Source organism: Rhodnius prolixus, unplaced genomic scaffold (assembly GCF_049639745.1).
Source record: "Rhodnius prolixus isolate KJV_2025 unplaced genomic scaffold, Rpr scaffold_3, whole genome shotgun sequence".
Lineage (NCBI taxonomy): Eukaryota > Metazoa > Arthropoda > Insecta > Hemiptera > Reduviidae > Rhodnius > Rhodnius prolixus.
The window spans coordinates 43,259,302-43,284,204 of NW_027411603.1; the positions used below are offsets into that span (position 1 = coordinate 43,259,302).

The following is a 24,903-nucleotide window of genomic DNA, read 5'->3' on the forward strand; positions in this document are numbered from 1 at the left end:
GCGTTGAACCTTGCGAACCCTTATCAACTTACCTCGCCTATTCCCTTCTGCTTTAATCTTACACAATTTTGTTGCACAACATAAATATTCAGTATAATAACTGCTTGCTGAAGCAAATAAACGGCTAAGTTCATGTACATATGCAGAATGGTCATAACCGAACATTCTGAATCATCAATATACATACATACATATGTACGTAGATTACAAGATTGATTGGGAGATAAACTGAAGTAAAGAAATAATATTAAATAAATACAATAAAGCAATTTTTAAAAATAAATATACACCCAGTAGAGCACAAACTAAAAAAATATACACATTAAAATAAATTTTAAATCCAATTAATTGCATTTACCCCAACAATTTTATTTACTTCTTCACATTATGTCGTAGAGTTATTTTATTAGATCCTGGTGTAAGGTTCTATTTATGTAGACAGTCTACATCTTCAACGTTTACTGCCGTTGTTCTCCGCTGCATGCTTCTTTATGTATTGCAATAAATATTACGCATAATGTAAATTAATAATAGTTGCCCAAGATGATTATCTTTAGCTAGTAACTAACAGGTTCATTGAAATAATTTATTTCACCTACAAAGGAATCTATAACTTGTAGCTATTACTTTTCTTTGGAGAGAGCCCAAAGGAACCATGGTTCTAAAAAAACATCATAAGCTAACTGGTTTCTTTCAAAAATGAAAAGAATAAAAAATAGTTAATACGGGTACTAATTTTTATCAATAAGTGATGTTGAATCCAAGTTCTATTGTCCATAAAGATTTTGTCTAATTTCGGCGTTTAAAGTGTAAACTCAATTCCTAGAATTTGATTCGAATGTATATACTTCTTTTACTTGGTGCAAAAGTAAAACTAAATAATAGTAATCAAACTTGCATTTTTTTCCCCCATAAAAACAGCTTGATTACAGAGCGGGAAATAACATTGACTTCTCTCGGAGAGGAAAGTAGAATGTATTTTTGCTGAATTATACATTTTGATTACGTTGTGGTGGTCTGTCTTTACAAATTTTTACAGTTCTTGCGTTTTTTTAGTACAAAAAATAGCCCATTATTTTTCTCTAATTCCTTAGAGAAAAAACAAAACAAAACTGCATTTAATTTTGGTAAAATTTAAAATATTTTAAATAAAGTTTAAAGAATAAACATTAAGTATGAAACCAATATTTATTGAAAAATTAAATACCTCAACTATTCTTTTTTTCAAGTTTACTGCTTTAAAATTAATTAAATGAGGCAGACTTCTATTAAAGAAACAAAATATAATACTTTTTAAGACACTCCACTTGTAAAGTCGAACTTATTAGTTAATCTATAATTTTGTTAACTCCAAAGGAAGTAATAGACAAAAAAAAATCTTGTTACAATAATTAGATTTCATATATGTAGATACAAAATAAATATTGCAATTTTTACATTAATGTTTCTTTCCCGAAATAACCTGGGAACTAGGAAGGACAATGTAAGTAACAATTTATATTTTCTGACAACTTAGATATTTAATAATCTTCTTCAGCTAAAATAGTCCACAACTTAAAGTTTGACTAGTAACATAATCAATACAATTTTATATACACCAGTACAATTTATTTATTATGTACAATGACATTCTTTAAATGCCTCTGATGAATTAAATAATAAATTCCAGGTTTATAAAATTTCATTAACATATAATTTAATTTTGGAAGATATGTATATAAATAAAGATGAAATTACTTCATAAACGAAAAACAAAAAAAATGACTTTTTTAGGTACCAAATTTTTAATTGACTTGAGCATGATAACTCATAACAAAAAAGTGTAATGTTAGTCCCTTAAAAACGCACGAGCTCTAGCAGTAATTTTTCTTATGCGCCCACGACTACTTATACTGATCTTTGGTTTATCATCATCTACAGAATTATTATCGCTACTCTCTATACTCTCTCTGTACTGACACTTTTTAATAGTTCGCCTAGGTCTCACTACTTTCTTTTTACCTTCATTACAACTACTATCACTTTCACTTGCAGGAGCATAACACCGTCTTTTTATAACCCTTCTCGGTCTCGACGTCCTTTGAAATGTATTTGACAAACTATTTGAAGGTTGTGAACACTGACTATACTCTGTATCACTAGATGATTTAATTCTTTTTTGACTTATTTTCTGATTATTTACTACATCTACAGACACTTCTTCAGATTCATTATCCTGACTTACACTGTTATTTTCATTACTTGAAGAACTTGTAGAATTGAGATCGCTGCCACAATCATTTTGTACAGGAATAGGACTTATAGGCATTTCATTAGCTTCTTCTTCTTCTGGACGACGTACAGGTCGTAATACACGTATGTGTCCATTCATTGTCCCTAAAAAAAAATATTCATAAGCAAAAATTTAAGAGTGAAGACAAAAGAGAAAAACTACTGATATGACTTTTACATTTAATTGGGGGATTAGCCTCTTTTGAACTGGAAGATGAAGTCGAAGAAGAAGAAGATGATGATGAGGATGATGATGAAGATGAAGATGATGATGATGATGCTTCAATGTTCTCTTCGGCACAAGTAATGTTATTCTGGTTCCTTTGCGTCACTAAAATCAAATAATTTTTGAAATCCTGAGAGTAAGTATATTTTTCAACAGAAAATTTCTACGTGTAGGCTACATAAATATTAAATACCATTTAAATTAGATGCCGAAGGCTGACTAAAGCTTTCTTCACTATTTGAATCATTGGCAATTTTCTGCACTATTTTTTGCCTAAGTGAGTACGACCCTGAAAAAATGGAAAAAATTATTAGTCTCACATAAAACAGAATGTTATAACAAGATGTTAATAGTCGAAATGACTATAAGTTGCAATTTAACATAACGATAATAAATTAAATGAAAAAGAAACAACCCTCCAAAATGTATTTTAAAAAATTCAATCCAATGAAATTATTAAGCAATCATTAATTTGATCGTTAAGTGTTCATTAAGAAAACATTTCTATTTAATATTTTGACACTGAGTTTGGTCAAAATATTTTTCTCTAAAAAGATATTTCTTTTGTCAATTTTTCCAAGAAGACTTTTACAGTTAAATTTGACTTTGAATGGATTGCTGCAATCTTTTAACAATTTTAAATTTCCATTCTCACCGGATCTACTTGAAACAATTTTCTTTTCAGAAATGTCACTACTGCTGGCCACAATTTTGGAGTGTCCTGCCTGATCGTTATTGTATAGTACTTCATCACTACTAGAAACTCGTTCCTCAGTATAGACAACCCTCTTTCTTGTTCGAGTGCCTGCAAGTAACCATGTTATTAATATATTTTTTTAAAAAAAGTTGTGAACTGATTCATTTCCTTAAAGAAGTAAAGTTACAAATTATCATTAAATTTCGAATTTTGCGAGCAAATTAAATTAAAACTCAAAATACAAAGTGGTACACTTTCAATGTAAAAATGTTAACTTCGTGAGGAAGTTTACACAATACCTCTTTTTCGAAGATAGATTATATTTTGTACGATATGATGAAAAGTTTCTGCAAGTTTTAGAGTTATATCAAATTTAAAAAAGTCCCCCAATGAGTTCCGAGAAAATCGCGGTAAATATTCCAGTAATACTGTTATTTAATTCAGAATTTTGGCTCCTCGATGAATCTTTATTATTACAGTACAACCTCGATTAACCGGCCCTCGGTTAACTGGGATTCGGATTAACCGGGATCATGTTGAGTCATCGTAAGAACACCTGGTTCGGCGCCGAAACGAAAGGTAATTTTCGGTGGCGACAGGAAAATTTTTTGTCTTCCAATGTAACATAATTGTAGGCGTGGCAGCAACTCTTTTATAACTGATTTTTTTGAAGGGTCATTATTTTTTTCACGATAAGGACAATCCAACCATTGACAAAGTTGTGCTTTTTAAATTGCGTCCACTCATCAGAGAGTGGTCGTTAGATAAAAAAAAGCAAATTTTCTTCAAACTTGGTATAATAATAGCTCACAATTAGTTCTATAACTTTTATTTGAAACATTTTTCAGGAATACTTTGATTAAGGGCACTTATGGAGGGGGGTCAGTCCGGTAGAATGCCAATTCATTGTAGTATGTGGACTTACTTATTATGGTAAGCTACTCTTTACTAAGCAAATATTTTTTTCATGAAAATGGCCAGCATAAGGGTCTGTGAAATCGAATCAATTCTAATCAAAATTAATGCAGTAAAATTACTAAAATGATATCAATTATAATAAAATGTCAATTAATCACATGCTTTTTCGAACGTTTCTAGATAATTACGGACTGAAGTATGAATGAAATGTTGGGTACTTGCTGAATTGTGTACCTTTTGTTTTTTAATCAATCCTTATTCTTTAATTTTTAAACTGTAAGTATTTGTTATGGAGATTACTAATTAAAAACTCATTATTTTATTATTACCCCGATTATTGTTATATGTAAGACTAAAAGTTCTGTCTCTTTCTTCATCGCTGCTAGTTGCACCATCTACGGCGTAGGATACTCTTTTCCTTCTAGTTCTTGTAGCTTTAAAAAAAAATAGTATAATTTTATTTGATGAATGAATAATAAATTTATTTACTATACTTTGTTCACGTTAGGCACAAAAAGGAATAAATACTTGAAGCGAAATTTAATTCAAATAGCATTAAATGTAGTACCTATTTTCAATTCTTAAATCTATTTAGTCTCATATTTATTTTTATACTTTTATTTTGCTGTAATTAGTACACTTGGAAAGTTAGTATACATACCATTAGTTTTTCTACTCTGGCGTCTGCAATCTAATTTCCAGTTCTGTATAATTTTCTTCATATGTTCCTCTGCCATGGCTGACAGACGCACCGTCATTACATAAATCTGCAAAGAACATAGACGTCACAAATAAATGTAATTACAGCTCTAATTCTCAACATTATTTCTATTTGATTATTTATTTTGTATGCTCACCAGCGCTAGATGCACTATTACTAACAATGACAATAACTAACACTAATACATCTAACTAACTGAGGGGAGAAGTCACTCAGCGGTAACACTCCCTAAGTCATCTCCAGGGTCAACAATCTCTTCAAAGGAGAGACAATCATGAGGCCACTGGCGTATTAATCGCCTAGGAAAATTATCTGGAATGTGACGAGATGATAAGTGACGGACCAGAGGATTGGAAGGAGTGAGTAAGTTCTGATGAACGTTTTTACAGCGAGTTCGAGCAACTTGATTCAAAAACGGAATTTCTAGGTCTGTGTGGATGGTTAGATTTGAAACGCAAAATGGAGCGTTAAAGATAGTGCGGAGAATTTTCGACTGAAGAGATTGAACTCTTTGAAGATTGAAGCGTTTTGTTGAACCCCAAGTTCCATACCGTACGTCCAGGCGTGTGTTAGTGAAATGTGTACATCAGTGGTTTGTTAATGAGTGAAAATATTTTATTATAAAATATTTTTATGAATTCATTCACTGCAATAGTAAGCTTTAATTTATTTATGAAATATTTTACAAGTTCTTATGCCGTATTATGTGCTTCTAAGTTAAAGAATGTCTGAAACCGTAACACTTCAAATAAGTTATGGAACAAATTATTCACATTGAACTTGGAAAGAAAAACTAGTATAACTTTTCGGAGGCAACTTGGTGGTGGGGGGAGGAACACACAGATGGCACAAAGTCTGCGACAACTTATCGAAGCAGATTTTAAGATAATGATCGATTCCATAGAATAGTTTTTGTGGAAAGAAAAACTTCTAGCATGTGCAGAGTGTTTGAAGTCTTAAATGTGGTAATTACCATTTTCAAAATCTGATTCTAGAGCTGAGAAGGGCTTTTGAAATTAATTCAAACCAATATAAGTGAAACACTGTGTAAGGGAACCATAGATAGGAACGTATTTTGTAACTTTCATTGACAATATACTATGAGGTACGTTTCTATTGAAATAAATTTGAAATATTCGTAAAATTTAAAATGTATGCAGGAGTAGGAAATAAACTGATTATTTATTTTATAACATTTAACTCAAACGTCTTTTTTACCAATTAAAGCCAAGTTGAAAAAAAGTATCCCTTAGAGCATGAATAGTTTGCAGCATAAACAGTAAATCGTCGTTGTCAAACCAATATCTATGTGCAAAAGGTATAACTTTAAGGTATTGAATAAAAACGTTCTCTTGTAAAATTTTATATGAAGCAGATTTCTGAAAACTAATTTAAATTAAATGTTATATATGTGTTCTATGTTATTTTTTATTTGATTTTTAGGTATTTAAATGTAATAATTTACTCATTACCAAATTAGAGTAATTTGTGCACATAGCAGATTATATATAAATGGTACATAGTAGGAGTTAGTAAAAAACATGTCTAATTTACATAGGTATTTTATTATTATTGAATGAAAAAAAAATTTAAAAAACTGGCATTAATCAGACATACTTTAACCAATCGTAAAATGGATGGTAGTCACGGTCAATAAGCGGTTTAAGTTCCTGTAACTGATTGAACTTAGATCGAGTTACTTCCATACTATCATACTATGTTGAAGGTTCAGGATACGCTCGAGGAAGACGGCTTCGTTGAGGAAGTATTATACAATCATGTGGATGGCGCAGTTTGAAGCACATTTCACTATTAGATCTATATAAAAATCCTCTGATATAATTCACAGAGAGATCACCCTTTTTTACCAGGTCTGATAGACTGAAAATTGGTGGTTAGATGCTCATAAACTAATTTGATTACATTAGTTTTCTTAGTTTTTATTTGACAATATTCTGGCTAATACACATAGCATATTGGTTTTAGCCACCACAGTTCACCGTATAATCCTTAGAGTCACATAGCAGTCTTTTTATACGAAAATTTGGTTAGTAAACTAGTCATAATAGTCAAAATGTTGAAATCTCCAAAATGTGCACATAGCAGATATTGGTTTGACAATGACGATATATGGTACATTGAAGAGTACCAAGTTCACAGTTTCATTATTAACCTTTGATCTTTTGTTGGTGTTGTAATTCCTTGAATTGCTGAAAATCATTCTGATATCCTTACAAAATTCTAAAGGTGTAGCATAATTTCCAGCGTATAATTCCTCTCTCACTGTACACAGATCCATTGGTGTGTCTATTATTTTATGATAATCAGGATGTTCCAACCTATCCACTGGCTCCCTGTAATAAAAAGAAGGATATTATTAGTTTAATGTAAAGAGAGGTACAAATAAATTCTAGAATTTATTACTTGGAAAAGTAGGTATAGCAAGGTTTAGAAAACAACCAATAGCGTTATCTCACTCTAAGATATTTACAAGAAAGGACTCCTCACTCAATGCCAAATTCCTGTTTAGCACGCCTAGAACGACACAAGCTATTGTTCGACATTCCATCTGACCATACCCCGTTCCCCCTTCAAGTTCTCTTAATCTTAATTGCAGTCAGTTTCCAAAGATTAGTAGGGTAAACATCTCTCGTTTCTAAGTGTTATTGCCAGTCATTACATCATATTGTCTTCAAAACTACTATCTTTATTTGACTAGTTCTTTTCTATTCCTTGAAATTATTACTCGGTTACCTCGAGAATCGGCGAGCTACCATATCTCTCAAGTGTACATCATTAACTCAATTGTTAAGAAATAATTACTAGAGTAAAGGGCATATATAAAAAATCTTGGCAAAAAATAAATGTGGTTGTTACGCGAGATTAACTTTGGTTTACTTAAAAATCTGACTTTTTGAACAAATATAATTGAACCGAATACTTCTACGGAAATGATAAATCCTGAAGTTATTTTGAAGTATTTTTGTTTGAGTTTTTAAAGGAAATTCCACTTATTTTCAACTCCTCCATACTTCCCTAAAATTAAATCATCAGGTAAGTGAAACCCTAAAATTAAATCATCAGGTAAGTGAAACCCTAAAATTAAATCATCAGGTAAGTGAAAATTTACGAGAAGAAAACTTTTTTAGCAACGGTCAACGTAAGTGCCCAGAAAATCCCTGCTTCTGCCTTTTCTTCGGGCACTATTAAACCACAAAGAAATTCCTGATGAAGGATATCAATAGTGCCATCAAATTGAATATATTTTGAAGACATTCTTTGGCAATCACTGAAAAAGCCTTCTTCCCTAAAATCTTCCTTTAATCAGATATTTATGAAAGTAGCCCCAAAAAAAGGCTCTTACTGCGTGAGGTAATTTATTATGCCGCCACGCAAACTAACATGGAACTAAATAGAAACCAATAAAACTTACTTAAATAAAAGTACGATTTTGCTTTCAGTCTCAAATGAAATAGGATTAACATTTATTTCTAATGAAAACTGCATGTAAAAATTTAATTAATCTAAATTTATTAATTATTTATTATTTACTAATTTAAATTAATTAAAACTAAACTACGGCTTTATTTATAACAGACATAAAGAATGGATGTTAACATTCCAAAAGAAAAAAAAGAAAGTTTAATTCAGAATCTAACCTGAAAGGTACAGAATCCTGACAATTAAATAATACATCCAGAAGTTGTCTACAATCTCTTTTCCAATCAGATTGGTCAGAATTTGATCTCATTAAAGCTCTCAATGAACGACTGGCAGCAGCTCTTTGTCTGTTTGAAGTAGATGGACCACTTTGTTCAGTTTCACTATTCGAACTTTGATAAGAATCCAAAAGTTGACGATAAGCGACCGTTACATCAATAAGTGAGTAGTCTCTGAAGATACAGGAAAAAAAAACAAAAAAATATGAAGAAAAGTTAGAAAACAATTCGTTCGGATCAGTTTCGTTTTGGTTACTTTGGTTTGAAGCTTACTTGCAAATTCGAAGACATAAGTCTGTAACGATTCTGGCTTGCTTCACAATGGAACTGTGTGGTTCATTGAACTTTTCAGCATTGGTTGCTAAATACCTTATATCAAATTGCGCTGCTGTCACCCGTCTATAAAATCTGTTTTCAAATCTAGCCTAAGTAAAAAAATAAATAATTATTAAAATAAAACGTATTTTTAACAGACTTTCCTCGCTTCGTGAATATTAACCTTAATCGTAGACAAATCTATTGGAAATTCCACTATATAAGAATAGGTTGGATAGATATTGATATCGACTGGAGCAATGAAGGGTTCCGCTACTGATAAACCCATAATTTCCTCCAACCCGGACAAAATTCTATGACAAGCTGACTCACGGTCACCTCCAGGCCATTCGTCACCTCGAGGATGGTATAATATAGCTGCTATTTCTTCTGGTAAAACCGGAACTGAAGCTCCATGCTCTGGTTCACCTTCAATCATTACAATTATTTATATATATATAAATCAACATTTATTTTAACAAAAATAAGATGAAAAGTTTTTTCAGAAAATGTTATTAAAAATTAGTAAAAAGTAATACAAAGAATTATATATTTTGAGAAAAGAATGGCGTCTAAGCTTTCAGAAACCTCCATGAAATAACTGATAAATCGGTTTCAAATCCTCCATTTTTGCAATCCATTAGGGAATGGTTGTCTAGGACTTATAACAAATTTTTTTTGGAAAGTTCGACGTTTCATCTGATATAACCTTTAGTGTTCCACTCCATATTTTCTACCCGAGTTCCTGAAAAAGGGGACACCACAGGAGTCCGAAGAGGCGAACATTCAAAAGATATTTGTACTTCTTGGCTCCAGGCAACCATTGGCATACCTTTAGATTAACTGCATGCAAAATTTCAAACACAAGCAATAATATGTCTTTGAATGGTTCTTAACCTGAACCCGAGCTCTCTCTGATCCTAACTAGCCATAGCTATATAATTCAGAGGATCAAAGCGCACTTGAAGCCTCAGAGCTTTACTTCTAAGTATTTTACTACTACTTCCTTTAGTACTTCTAAGTACTTTATATTTTAAGCTATATTAAACTGTTGACATATAATAATGTCTAGTTATAATTACCTACTTGATAAAAAAAAAGGTAATTTACATTTTATTCTTAATTCTTCTAATTGATTCCACAGCTCCTAACAGAATTATAATAGTAAAAAGAAAGTAACCTTTCTTGAGGTTATTTTATAATGCTTATACCACAGTATCGCTAAGTTTCTGATGACTGGACTCACGTCAGTAAAAAGCATGACCCATATGACCACTAGTTTGAATAAAACGATTACCAAATTGTTATGTGACTCTATTAATGTTTTATTATATTGACTTACATATTTCTACTTTTATACTAAAGAAAGCAGCAGGTTTTTTTTATGAGTTTTCTTCTATACATATATCTATAGATATCTGTTTTGATGAATCCTAAGTTCGAAAAAGTGATTTTTAAAATTGTATGCGAGTAGTCAGCATAACTTTCAAAAAGCCAAAATGTATATTTCAAATCGGTGTTATCACGGAAACCGGTAATACCGGTATATAACGGAAATCCGGAAGGACAATATCAGCAAACTGGAAGGGCTGCTCAACTGAATAGATGTTTGTGTTGTTCTGTGAAAACCTTGAAAACGGCCTTAATAGCATATCATGGTCCGCGCTTAAATTTTTATCTTTCATGCTTAGACAACAATTTTCCACCTGTAAACTTTTAGAAGTGTTTTTCTATTAGCATAAATTACTTGAATGATTAAGAATAGGCGAACTAATCTTGACCAATTTTTCAAACCTCAATACGGTTATCTAATCTAATCTAATCATTGGCGCTACAGCCCAATAAGGGCCTTGGCCTCCATCAACAAATCTCTCCACTCGGAACGATCCCCAACTTTCCTCCTCCACTGCCCAATACGGAGTCTTTGGAGGTCTGCCTCCACATCCTGCAGCCAGCGCAGCCTCGGGCGACCCCTTGGCCTTCTCCCTCCAGGATGTCCCTCATATATTTTGCGGGGCCATCTCTCCCTCTCCATCCGGTGCAGGTGACCCAACCACTGGAGCCTTCTCAATTTTACACATGAAACCAAGGTGTCCTCTCCGAACAGTTGGTATAGCTCCGTGTTTTTCCGAATCCGGAAAACCCCGTCTTCGCTCACTGGGCCGAATAGGCATCGTAGCACTTTCCTCTCCCAACAGTCCAATCTGGCTTCCTCTGCCACTGTCAGGGTCCAAGTCTCCGACCCGTACATCACTACAGGTCTAATCACTGTTTTGTATATGGTGATCTTGGCCTTCCTGGAAACATCTTTTTTCCGGAGCGTTCTTTTCAGAGCACCCAGGCACTTGTTTCCTGCCGTCAGTCTGCTCCTAATGTCCTGGCCTACCTCATTCTTGGATGTGAGGGTAGTTCCAAGATACTTGAAAGCCCCCACTCCTTCGAAACGGTGTTGCCCGACCTCGAGGTCGCAGAGCCTTCTTCCATTTCTTGTGGTCACCATATACTTAGTTTTTTCTTCATGGACCCGCAGTCCACACATAGCCGTACCCTCCTCCAGTTCCAAGAATTCTTTCTTTAGCTCTGTAACTGATCTCGCGATTATTACCACGTCATCAGCATACGCCAAGTGCTGTGTCATCCGGTTATAGATGGTCCCGCCTGGGTTGCTGGTAACTCTTCTTAATGCCATCTCTAGTACCAGATTAAATAACACCGGAGACACCGGGTCTCCTTGTCTTAAACCCACGTTCACTCCGAATTTTGTCGACACTTCTCCCTGGATAACCACTTTTGCTGATGTTTGATTTAGAGTCATGCGCACAAGCCTGATAATCTTAAATGGGACCCCTAGTAGTTTCATACCTCTAATTAGTCCAGTACGAGATACAGAATCATATGCCATTCTGAAATCCACATATAGTTGATGCAAATCCAGATTATTTTCATAGAAACTTTCTAGCACCATTCTCATTGTGAATATATGATCCGTTGTAGACCTGCCCTTCCTAAAACCACACTGGTATTCCCCTAGCACCCTTTCTGCCACTATTGATACTCTCTCTGTAATCAAGGTTGCAAGTATTTTATAAACCACGCTCAGCAGAGAAATTCCGCGATAGTTGCTGCATTTTAGCCGGTTTCCTTTCTTATGAATGGGGAAGATCATAGCTGAAGCCCACTCCCGAGGCATTCTTTCTTCTAACCATACTTCCAGTATAAGATCGTATATCTCCTTCCTGATCCGATCCCCTCCTAGTTTTACCATCTCTGCCTCAATGCTGTCCTCACCAGGTGCTTTGTTCGCCTTCAAGGTCTCAACTACATTATCAAAATCCTCCATCGACGGGGGTTCGGCATCATCATCCAGTGCTATATCTTCTTCTTCTAACACTAGCCCCCCCTGGCTGTTCAAAACTTCTTGGAAGTATTCCTTCCACCTATTTATTACCTCCTCCTTTCCGGCCATCAATCTTCCTTCTGCACTCTCTATACAGCCCGTCCTTGGTTGGTATCCATCTTTTATGTTCTTCACAGCCTTGTAAAATTTCCTTCCCCTCTTTTGGTCGAAATCTAATTGCATTTGTTCTACTAAACTCCTTTCAAGTTCCCTTTTCTTCTTTCGGCACAGCAATCTTGCTTTCGCTCTTTCCCTTCTATACTCTTGCGCACTGGCCCTTGTCCTTCTCACCAACATTCTCTGTCTAGCTTCGTTTCTGCGTTTTAACACCTCTTCCACTTCCTCATCATACCATCCATTCCGAGCCCCTTTCCTTTTTAATCCCAATGTCTCTTCTGCAGCCCTTTGCATACTTTCCTTAATCCATTTCCATCTACCTTCAATCGCTTCACTAGTTGGCACATTTTCTTTCAATAGTTCCTCACATTTGTTCCGAAACGCTTCTCTTTCCGCCTCTAATCTCAGTCTTTCGGAATTATATAATCTTCTTTTAACTCCTTTTCCCTGCGTTCTTATTGCCACTTTTTGTTTTAGCTTGGCTCTCACTAGCAAATGATCCGAGTCGATGTCGGCTCCTCTATAACTCCTCACATCTTGAATATTCGTTGCATGTCGAGCATCAATAAGGATATGATCTATCTGATTGCGGGTAACCCCATCTGGTGATATCCAGGTTTGTAGATGGATTCTTTTATGTGGGAAGCTGGTACTTACCACACTTAGTGTTTTGTCTGTAGCAAAATCAATTAGCCTACAACCATTATCATTACTAACTTCGTGCACAATACGGTTATGACTAATTAAAATAAAATAAAAATTAAGTTATAGTTTAAAAGTAGTGAAATATTTTTTGCCTAAAAGCTGTGAAATATTCTAAGAATTCAAAGTTCAACCAACTCTTCAACAGTACTATTATTTTTATTATTTTAGACACAAGAAAACTTACGAGTCATGTCAACAGGCTCCATGTCCCACGGACTCATAGCTTCACATTCACCATTGTCCCATCTAATTCGATGGCAAAGGAAAGCAGAATTTGAATGGGGCCGCCGAGATTCTATCGTACCCCACCACCATCCGTCGTCTATCATACTACGGAACCTATCTCCTAAAAAAATTAAATAAATACAAAATGACGTAAATCCAAAGAAATCAAATAGAATAAAATATTCTTACATATTGAATAGTAAAAATATTAACAATAAACTCACCGACTTTCCATTTTCTCTGCATCGCAATGTCGTAAGTTTGTTTCAGCAGAAAAAAATCTATAACATCTGGAACATCGTGATATTTTATTGTAAACCGATCACCAGTCAATTTTCCATTTTCCTTCATAACTGCTAGTCGTAAACAACACAATCTCGGAGGTCTTAATTCATATTTTATGCCTATAACTTTAACTAATTCTGGCTCCTGTTTAACAAATTCAAATAATTATAATATATAATACTTCTGTAATTTACAGTTGTTAACATGAATCCCACACCTTTTTTGGGTGGGCGCATCGACTTCTAGGCATTAACTAGCATTAATGCATCGATATCAGCGCCACCATTCTATTTCTATCAATCTGCTTATGGTTGAACAGAATTATTTTATAATTATTTAGGAATTACAATTATTATAATATTTATTATGTATCATACCGTTTTTACATTGTTTTACTACTTTAATAACACCCTGAAGGGAATCACACACTTTTTATACCACACTATTTTTTTGCTATATACATTTAGCCCATTACCACATTTGATCCCAATCTACTCGAAACCTCTCAGAAGTAATTCTTCGTGACTTTTCTCAGAAAAATGATACTTCTAAACTATTGTCAGTTTCCATGGTATTCTGAGGTTTTTACAGGCTTCTATCCCATCATTACCCACTTCAGGAGGAAGATGGAATTTTTATTTACTACTTTTATTTATTTTTCTTAAAGTAGATAATATTAAAAGAAAATATTAATCTCAATTGTGAGATACTTACATTTAGAATAAGTTTTCCCCACGGTTTAAATTGTGATTTAGCAACCTCGTACACCTTTTTCTCACAAACAGCTCTTAAATATAGCTCGTAACCTTGTGTAAAAAACATTACTTCGTCTCCCATTTGTGGATAGTATGGAAATTTTTTTGGAATCACTTCTGAAAGCCATTCCGACGGGCGGTATACTTCTGGTATTTCTTGATGTAAACTCTATAATAATATAAATATTTAAAACGAAGTAGCTTCCAATTGCAATATTTTACATGCAATATGTAGTACTGAGGACAATCAAGCGTACAGTATTATTGCTGTTATTATTAACGTTGTTATTGATGACGATATTGTTGTTAACACTATTTATCTGAGGTGGCTTCTTTATCACAGGTTTTGTGGTTGAAGGAGGTGATTTTCGTTTTCTCCTCCTTCGGTTTCGCTGAGGCGGTTCCAAATTGACACCATGGTCAGCTACCCAGTCTGAATATTCAGTACTTGATGTTTCACTCGAAGTTGAGAGTGAGCCCATATCTACTGAATGTGCGCTAGAATCACTGCTTTCACCCTGACTAGAAGAACTTTCCACTTCTTCCGCTTCGTTCTGAAACATGAAAAATAAATAAATAAACAAACAAAATACAAAAAACTTAATTTAAACGGAGCAAATTTTAGAAAGCAATAAATGATGTCTGATTTATATTTTTAATTCAGGTTTCGTACTCATTTAGGTGTACAGTACAAACCTCTTGCTGGATTTGTTCTCTAGCTGATCTCGTACGGTAAGCATGAAGATGCCGTCTGCGAGGTTTTTTATTTGATTGTACTTCTGAAACTTCAGGAACAATTTCTGGACTTCGCTCTGTTTCTCTACGGTATTCTTCCAACTCTATAGAAGCGATTAAACTTCTGAAATATCAAAAACCAATATCAATAAAACTTCTATTTTGTTATAACAAACTTTTTACGGGATAGTTCGAATACTTTATTAACTCACATTCTATTTTTAAGATCCAAGAGCATGCCCTGGCTTAAAGGTGATATTAGAACACCTTGTTTCCAATCCATACCATCCCTTTGCCAATTTCCACTTGACTGCCTCACCCCTTCAACATTCCCCCTATGTGCAATCCACCCTTTAAAGAAATTTACATCATTAAAGAACTTTGTCGCTTTTCAAAGTAAAATATTTTTTAAGTTCTCATGATCATTTTAAGTTTATCACACTTATATAAACTATACAGATAAATCAATACTAATCTTGTTAAATATTTTATATTTATGAGCTTTTAAAATTCTTAAGTCGCCCTAACGTCAATAACAGTATTTGTCTTTTACGTAAGTATCTTTTATAAAACATTTATAACGTTTTAGGGGAGTGTCACTAAGTAAATTAAAGAAAGATATAGAATGCAAGACTACCAATTGGTGGGAAGAAGATGGCTACTGAAAGAGAAGTATGGAGGAGGCAGTACCTAAAAAATTTGAGAATTTACTTTAACAGAAAAAGAGAAAACAATTGTCAAAGTTAGGTGTTTTTCTGCATAACGCTCTTTCGTGCAGTTTTTGACGGTCAACCCTTATACAACTGCAATAATAATAATAATAATAATAATAATCGTAAAAAAGTTACTAGATCGTGGTTGAGAGGGATGTCTCTGATCAAGAAGACCGACTCTACGATGGTTACGATTTCCAACTGAACGATGTACAAGTTCTTCAAAAATATCAATAATATTATGACTATTTTCTCCCACACTTTGGATGACTTCTTGCTGCCCTAAAAAATCATTATTAAGTTGAATATCGAGCAAATATTTTATTTATAAACCTGGTTATTTTCTTTTCGCAATACCTCCAGCATTGTAGATTATATTTGGTATAAGTTGATCACTTGAACAGTGCTCGCGTCCAGGAACAAGCTTTTGAAGTTCTGGCGGATATGGGTTTCCATCAATATCTACCAAAAAAGGTGGTGGCATCAAATGTGGTGGAACCTGAGTCTGTTCATCCAATACATTATTTTGGGCATCCCTCACTAGTGGTCGATAATCAGTATGAAAGAATAACTCTTTAGGAAGCTATATATAAAAAAAAAATCGGTGTAAGCAATGACACTACTTGGAATAATGTATAATTAAAATGAATAAAGTAGTTGTCTAATTTTTTACGCGGGACTTAACGTCGAACTTCCAATAAGGTAAATGGATAGCAGCAAAAGCACAATTTTTTTTTTGGTGGGACTCGAACTCCCAATTACTAGCCCGCAAACATAAACTAAACCTGCCACCATACTCTTTATATAGTTCTTGTTTTTTTCGTAACTGGGCCATTAACACCTATTTCCTGCTGTTGTTTTAATTTCAATGACAATTCCTGTAGTGAACGACTATTTATACTGTAGCTCAGTATATTATTTCAATATTTCGTTTAATCAAAATATACATACCTCTTTCATTTTATTATTATAGGCTGATATTCCAAACATTAGTAAATGACCATGGGAATCTGCTGCGGCTATCATTGTACCATCTGGAGACCATTTGGCGTCAAATAAAGCACAACTTCCTTGTCCTTCAATATGATTGTGAAACATCGCAAGTGATTCACCATTCAATAGATCCCATAAATAAAGAACACCATCGTGACCGGCGCTCATTAATACCTTCATAAAATACGAATATTATTTAAATATTACTCAATTTAATTTAAATCACAACAATGTTCTATTGATGAATATACCCTAGAATCCAACGGATGACTTTCTAGAACATACACTTCATCCTTATGCGAATTCAAAACACTTAATAATTTACCCGTGGAAGGCGACCAAACTTTCAAAGTGTTATCAGATACAGCTGTGATAACATAGAAATCATCTGCCGTCCAACACACCATTGTAACCTTCAATTTAACTTTACTATCTTCAGCAGAAGGTTTTTGCCTGGAAAAGAATAATATTTTAGTAATAATCTAAAATTACAATACTAATCTAGTCCAATAATGTCCAAGGCAATTACATTTACTTCAAATTGTTAACGTAGGAGTAAATTGTGAAGTAAATGTATGATGGGGCCAAATCAAAACTTTCATAAACTCTAAGATAAGCAATTTCCTGGAGAAAAATAAGACGAAGAAAAAGTGTATAAAAGGAAAAAAAGATATGGTGGAGAAAATAAACTCTGGTATTGAAACTCAAGAAGTTGATGTGGAATATGGAAGAATACTTCGAGAGTTGGGAAGAAGTTTACTACAATCTCAATCAACCAGTTATAAATCAGTTTACGTTAAACTTCAAGCCTTCAGGTTATAGTGCCGTGGGAAATAGGACCCGCCCCGAGAATCGTTACTAATATCAAACCGTTTTATTTTTAACAGTGTCCACGAAAACCTAAACAAAAAATAAATCCCTTTATAAATTGTAATTGTGGTTTAATAAACAACTATTGACTATTAACTATTTGACGTTGCACTAAGATAAAGAACAAATATTCTTAGGATTTTTTATACTTGTCAAAAAATGGCAGCAATATGAATTCGTTGGGTTTGCTATATATCATTAATAATAAACATTTTCTATTCTAAAAATCGAATAAAGAAATTTATACAAATTATAAGATACCCTATATGAGCTGTGTTCATAATTAAATGCTTAGTAATCCAATTTTGTGCTTTATACTTCCAAATTACAGCTGTGCCATCTTTACTTCCTGAAATAAACTGAAGACTTCTATTAGCCCATTGTATACTGTCAACCCGGTCGGTATGTTTCTCCATTTCCATTATCCTAAAGACATAATAAGATCAAAAATTAGAAAATCCCAAACTTATAAGGCCTGGAAATTCAGCAAAAAATCCTGAATGAAAAAATTACTCGCATTCTCAAATTCATCACCATAATTTCAACCAAAAATTATAGATATCTTAATAAAATAATTAATAAATTTTATTTGCTTTTTTTTTAAAAATACAATTTTTATAAAAGCTGGAGTCTAGCCTAGGTTTAATAGTCAATAATCATACAAGATACAAAGAAGCCAAAAATAAACAAATTAATTATAATATACAGAACAAAACATATTGATGTCCTAAATGGACGGATCTTTGAAACGTTGGTATTCATTTGTACTTCGTATGAAGCTAGATATCTTAATAATTATAACATATATACTAATTATATATATAATTGTAACCAAAATTATATATATGTGTGCGTGTGTGTATGCGCGAGCGCGTGAAAAGGAGAGAGAGCAAAATAACTAATAGTAGAAAAATCACAGAGGGAACTAATTCTCGTCCTTTCTTGTCCTTCGTTTTGTTATGACTTCTGGTACTAAGGTTTCTGTCTGCCTGAAATCGTCAACTAAAAGTGTGACATTACCAAAATAAGCAAAGAGCACAAGAAGCAAATTATTGATTAGTAAGAATTGATTTAGATCATGTGTAAGTTCGTTCACAATGAGGTTACCTTCACAGAGCTGGATAATACAGATGATTTTGTTTGTCGTAGCACGCATTTTTTTTTCGGATCTGTTTCGGGTTTTCATCCATTGTCAATTTGGTGATATGAATTTAATTTCAAGTATATTTCCGACTCATACTGCACTTGCTGACCAATGAGGGAGATTAGACACATGGTGTTTGATTTATTTACAATATTATTGAACAGTGAAACATTTTTGGAGAAAAAGTTTAATAAAAAGTAATTAAACATGGTATTATTTAAGTCCTCAGTATGTTTTGTTGGAATTGTACTTAATATGAGCAGCGCTCAATAAATGGATCAATACTAAAAATTGCACAATGTTGCATATTTGAAATAAAATATAATAATAATAATTATTATTATTATTAACGAAAATTTTACAAAAACAAATACCTCTGCGGTTGTTCTCCGTGCATACAATAAATTCGGACATAATGGTCAGCACTCCCAGTTGCCAGAAACATTCCACCATTTGAAAATCTAGCACATAACATTTGCGCCTGACCAGGCCTCATTTTTTCATTATATTGAAGTGGCTTTGATCTGAATAAATATATTTTTATTATTTTACAATTTTCATATTTTAGTAATAATATTAAATTCTAGTTAGTTTTAATATCGCAATAAAATCCATTCAACTGAGAGAAAAATTCTTACTGAAAGATTGCGGGTTCATCCTGGTTCAAATTGAAACTCCAGAAGGCAACAGAACCATCTGAACTAGTAGATACGAGATAAGATACATCATTTATAGGGATTGGACAAAAATTAACGGCAGTAATGGAGCCAGTATGGCCAGATAATACAGCAACCTAGAGCCCAAAATAATGCGAAAAATCTGGTTAAATCTATCAAAAAGTTGAATAAAAAATATCTCTTATTATTTTGTATTTATTATTATTATTATTTTTTTTTTTTTGTGCAAATACACACAATTCGATACACAATCGTTCAGCGAATAAAGAATTTTACCCTAAACAAAACAATTTTAAAACTCACAGGAAACGAAGTCTGAAGACACCACACTCTAATAATCTTATCCAGACTACCTGCTGCTAAAAGAGTGTTTTCTAAATTTATAGCAATATCTGTAATTTCAGCTGATGCTCCACGAAAAGTACTTAAAAGTCTGCCGTCAACCGCACTCCATACTTTAATCAATAAATCATCAGCCCCCTAAAATGAACAAATAATTATTTTTAATTATTGGTCCTTTTTTAAATAAAAACATCCATAATTTATAACAATCTAACAAGTTTTAACGCAGACATAAAATATTCAATATCTTTTATCTATGCTTGTTTTGAAAAGCTTAACCATCAACCATACATTTTAAATAGTATTTAATTGAATGAACAGGTTCAAACGATGCAATTTAATATTATTAAGAGGTTTTTATTTTATAAGGTAAATAACCGGGAAAAAACTGCATTTATTTTAGTAAACACATTTATATTAGGATAAACCTATAATAATAAGTTAGTATCTAGAAGGCGCCCGGAGCATTTCTGACAATATCTTCTGATCAAAGAATACACCGTCCTTCCCTGGTTGTGAAAAGTGGAGTCTTCTAGAAAAAGCAAATTTTTAATGAATAGGAGCATGAATTTTGGACCCGCGACCATCGGATAGTCATTTCAGATTTAAATTATTACTATTTTTATTATCTTGCAGGGTTTTCTGGTTTACTTATGAATTAGATGTCCTTAATCTTACTGGACTAATTCGGTTACCGTATATGTGTATACCAGCATTTGAAGAACTATATAATGAATATGGTTCTTCATATTTTGTCACAAATATTTTACTAAGAAATTCTGAGCAAATTCTTAATGGGAAGTTATTTCTTAGATGAATTCATTACCCAAGAAATGTTTCCATACTAACGATAGCTAAATTATTATCTCTTCTAACGTCAAATACTGGTTCGGATTTTATCAGAATCCAGATAGGGAACAAAGTCACTGTTGGCACAAATGCCAGCAAAAGATGTCTCTTGATATAAAATGTGACTCAGATATTTAAAAAAAAATAAAAAGTTTTGTTATCAAGAAAGGACAAGCACATTTGTCAAAATAGCGTACTTACTTTAAGATCAATTTTTTTTGAGATAATTTATTGATTATTAAAAAAAAAATCTTACCGTAACAATAAACTTGCCAGTGCGATCATACAGAAGACAATACACTGCCGACAAATGTCCTAAAGTTCTATTTAATAAATGAGTCCTTGTATATAATCTTGTACTAACAGCATGACGTCTGCTACTTGGACCAGAGATTTCCCTTCCATATAATACTTGTACTAATGAAATAGAATAAAAAAAATAAAAATCGAAGAAAATGCTAGGTATTGACAATTAGGAAATAAAGTTGAGAACTTTTTAAATGAGAACTGAAATTGGAGAAGGAAAGCCCGCGCTAGGTCGGAATGGCAAAAATTAGTGAAAGTGGCCGTGGTTCTTGTAGGACCGTAGCGCCTCAGAGTGGGTAGTACGTAGGTATGAATATTTTTTAATCACTAACACGACAGTCTGATTTTGCGTTCATGGAAGTAAAAAGTTAATCATCCTTAAAATATTATTCGTAAGAGGAAGTAATTTTCAAAAAGATTTTCACATTCAATGTTTCACCGCAACAAAGGTTATTACAGATTGGTCCGCGCGAATATTTGTGTGTGTATATGCTGCGGGCTGCATAACTCAAAAACGGAAAATGTAAGAAAAGTGCGTTTAAATGCCAGCCAATAAACGGACTATCAAAACTGGTCATTAGCCAGCCATGTTACTCGGTCTAATTTTCAGTTGTTTTATCTTCACGCAATTTCGTCAAAAATGGCTCTAATGATTTTTTTTTTTTTGTTCTAGGTAAATTTAGAACATTTTCCGAAAAAATTTCCCATAGAAAGTTCCGAGCATGGGATAACATTAGCTTTTTGAAGTGCAGCTGTAGTATTTGTTGTAGTTACTATTGCAACAAGAATTAAATTCCATTTATGCTGAAATTCCGAATGTAATAAAATTGGTTAACTGTAAGTATAAATTGTTTTAAATGTTATTTCGTAAACCATTCTGAATGACTAACTTCATATTTGTATTGACACTAATTTTATAAAGGTCTATCACGTTAATAACACTATCAGAATACTCTAATCATATAGTAAAATGTCAGGTTTGACGAAAAAAAAAAAGATTTAAAATGTTGATCATTACAATCAGAAAATGTAAGATGAGAGTTCCATCCAGAATTTTTAATAAATAAGCTCTGGTTACTATTGTTATAAAATATTTATTCGTATTTTCTCTAAAGTAGGGGGTACTGAAAACTTCAGCAACTAAAACAAGTAATTTAATTTAAATTATACCAAATGTTGCAAGGTCGAATTTTATGTTCGAGTTAAACAACAAAAATATTTTCTATAAAAAATGGTAAAATAAAATGATAATGGTAAAATAAATATTGTAAAATGGTAAAAATGCTGGTAAAATATTTCTATAACCGTTATTATCATTCAATTATCATTTCGATAATAAAATTACAAGCATCGCTAGGTTTTTTCAGAATAGGAACTGTAAGGAACACAAAATTTTGTGTTGATGTGAAATTGTTACATTTAGAATTTAATTTCTTTGTTGGTCTGTTGGTCCAAGGCGCGATAAATAATAAAGTCACAGCGATTTATTTATCGGCCTTAACTGCGCCTAACGAACTTTTTGGTCTAAAATGCCGTACTTAAAGCAAGTTCACTTAAAATAGTTAAGGTCATCTAATTGGAAGCACTTAATACTGTTCTTGCATTAAGTTTCTTTTAAGGAAAAATATAATTAAAAATATATATAAACATACTAACCGATATTATGATGATGGCATGATATAGGACTATAAAGAGAGGCACTATGTTTTCTTGTAATAAAATAGGATAAATTAAGATATTTCTTATCTGTATCTGCAAAAATATTATTCAAATTTAGAACCTAATATTTTAATATATAATACATCATTTTCAAGAAAGAGCAAAGACAAAGAAGTATTTACTATTATTTGAATCTTGAAAATAATTAAAACATGATTCAGAGTAAATATAACCTACCTTTCGATGTACGAAGCATAGAATGTCTACCAGCACCTAAAATTGATTTAATTCCTGTGACACCAGGTACCACTTCCTTATCTAAGAGAGGTCCAAGTCTAAGGCACATTTCATAAAGGTGACTAGGTCTGATATGACCATATCGACTGGCCTGTGAATTTGTTAAATATTTTAATTCTAAAGCTATTTTTATTGTTCATAAAAGAAATACCAAACAAAAAATCCTTCGTTAACTAGAATGGTCCTTAGAAAATGCCTGAATCTAAGGGATAGTCGACTTTCCTATTCGTACAGTGTGCATCTCAAAATTTTCTTTCATTTTCAATAAAAAGTAAAACTTGTGCTTACCTACTTAATTTTAAACTCTAACTTGGCAAATTTGCTTGAGATTTTAATTGAATAAACACGCTTTTTAATTTTTAAGCAAGTATTCATTTACTTTCAGCAACTTGTGAATAAGCTAAGCACGTTTAAGCTTTAAAAATAAACTTGCATTAAATGTAAAGATTCTTTTGGAGGAACAACCAACCAATACCTCTTTTACTACTAACTTAAGAAAGCATTAGTCTAAACTTGTTATCTGCAAGCTGCAACATATACCTCTACCAACAGTTTTAACAAACTTTTACTTCGATCACCACTACTAGATTAGATCTCTAGTGTACCAAAAACGAGTTCTCTAATTTTTCGGATCTAAACATAAGCTTTTTTGTACTTGGAAGAGCGCCTACAAAGGGTAAATGGTGACTTGGGCTAATTCTATTGCGGCTTATTAAAAACATTTTAGAATTGTAGGCTGAATACCTATAAAGATACATGTCCCTTCGATGTAACCATAAGCTTGTTACAAAAGCTAAGAAAGAATACATTATGAGCACTTTAATAATACTGTTCTCACAAACGTAAAACACTTAAATATACATATTAATCAAATAATAAACTAGGGATAGTCGTTATTATATAGAGAAACATTGATGACAAAACAAAAGTACTTTTGGATTATAATCGCTACCAATTTCTGATCTTAAAGTCATCCTATTCCTAAATTTATAAGCATGCAAAAATATTCCTTTTAATAATTAATTATAAACTGAATTACCTGACCATTATCTTTAAAACATACCATTCAGGAATTAAAACTTACAAAGTCTTCGTATGTCTGCTCATGTTCGAATCCCTCCCAATCAAGTCTACTAGGAATTATCTGTATAAGAAGAAACCAAACGTTTTACTATTACTGTAAAATAAAGTCTTAAAGTAAGAATAGAATTTCCTATTTCTACCTTATGCTCCAATAATTCTTCTTTAAGAGCCTAAAAACAAAATTAATTAAGTTGAGAATGTTGAAACGGAATAGAATAATACTTTAAAACTTCATACTTACTTGTACAGTTCTCTTACATGGCCCATTTTCTAAAAACTTAGCTACGAGAAAATATAGTTCTGAAATATAACAACATGCAATTAATTTTGTTTCAGTAAGAGCAAAAAGGTAGAACAAAATTTATTTGATTATATAAAGTACCTCTCTTTAAAGGGTCTGTTATACCCTCCATCCTAGCAAATAACAGAAAACCTACTAGCTATTATTCATATTCATACCACTATTACTATTTACAACTATCAAATATTGTTAAGAATAATAAAGTAACATTCAAAAAGTATTTTATGGTGGAATATTTCATAGTCCTCTGAAACGGCATGACTTCGACACTATTTGGGATAGAAGATCAACCACAATACTTAAATTATCTACTTTCAAAAAAATACACTTTCAAATTCTTAATTTTTTTTAACAAAAAGAGGTGGCCAGTGAAGATACGATTAATACGACTCTCGGAGAGCATCATTTCTACCAAAAATCATACTAACCCACAAACGCGCACACCACCACACAATAAGAATGAACGCAGGAATACCAAAGCCAACATACTTGAATTTCCCATTTTCAAGTTTTAATAAGTTTGCTCACATACAATTATCAATATAATTTTATAATTTGAAGATATCGACAACTGCGTTTCAAC

General features: G+C 32.6%; 1 protein-coding gene across 1 annotated transcript; it reads right to left on the reverse strand.

Annotated features, from left to right (window-relative positions):
* Nucleotides 1-1,169: 1,169 nt before the first annotated feature.
* On the reverse strand, nucleotides 1,170-24,753 carry BRWD3 (bromodomain and WD repeat-containing protein). The gene is made up of 31 exons (XM_074125464.1): nucleotides 24,402-24,753; nucleotides 24,261-24,319; nucleotides 24,160-24,189; nucleotides 24,021-24,080; nucleotides 22,877-23,027; nucleotides 22,637-22,732; nucleotides 20,931-21,091; nucleotides 19,787-19,963; nucleotides 19,445-19,599; nucleotides 19,181-19,330; nucleotides 17,924-18,088; nucleotides 17,044-17,245; nucleotides 16,751-16,966; nucleotides 16,157-16,382; nucleotides 15,935-16,081; nucleotides 15,299-15,437; nucleotides 15,048-15,210; nucleotides 14,609-14,905; nucleotides 14,311-14,520; nucleotides 13,536-13,740; nucleotides 13,271-13,432; nucleotides 9,052-9,296; nucleotides 8,826-8,977; nucleotides 8,493-8,726; nucleotides 7,007-7,187; nucleotides 4,774-4,879; nucleotides 4,442-4,546; nucleotides 3,153-3,302; nucleotides 2,691-2,786; nucleotides 2,450-2,602; nucleotides 1,170-2,376 (listed from the first exon to the last, which is right to left on the reverse strand). The coding sequence occupies exons 1-31, from the start codon at nucleotides 24,430-24,432 to the stop codon at nucleotides 1,829-1,831; spliced, it is 5,172 nt and encodes a 1,723-aa protein (XP_073981565.1). The 5' UTR covers nucleotides 24,433-24,753; the 3' UTR covers nucleotides 1,170-1,828.
* Between the last annotated feature and the right edge of the window lie 150 nt (nucleotides 24,754-24,903).

Excerpts from the sequence above, each read along its gene's own strand:
- BRWD3 (XM_074125464.1), bottom strand. The coding sequence starts at position 24,432 with ATGGAGGGTATAACAGACCCTTTAAAGAGAG. Across the intron at positions 14,906-15,047 it reads GAGAACAAATCCAGCAAGAG|AACGAAGCGGAAGAAGTGGA; the intron begins GTTTGTACTGTA and ends TTCATGTTTCAG. Across the intron at positions 4,547-4,773 it reads CCAGAGTAGAAAAACTAATG|CTACAAGAACTAGAAGGAAA; the intron begins GTATGTATACTA and ends TTTTTTTTAAAG.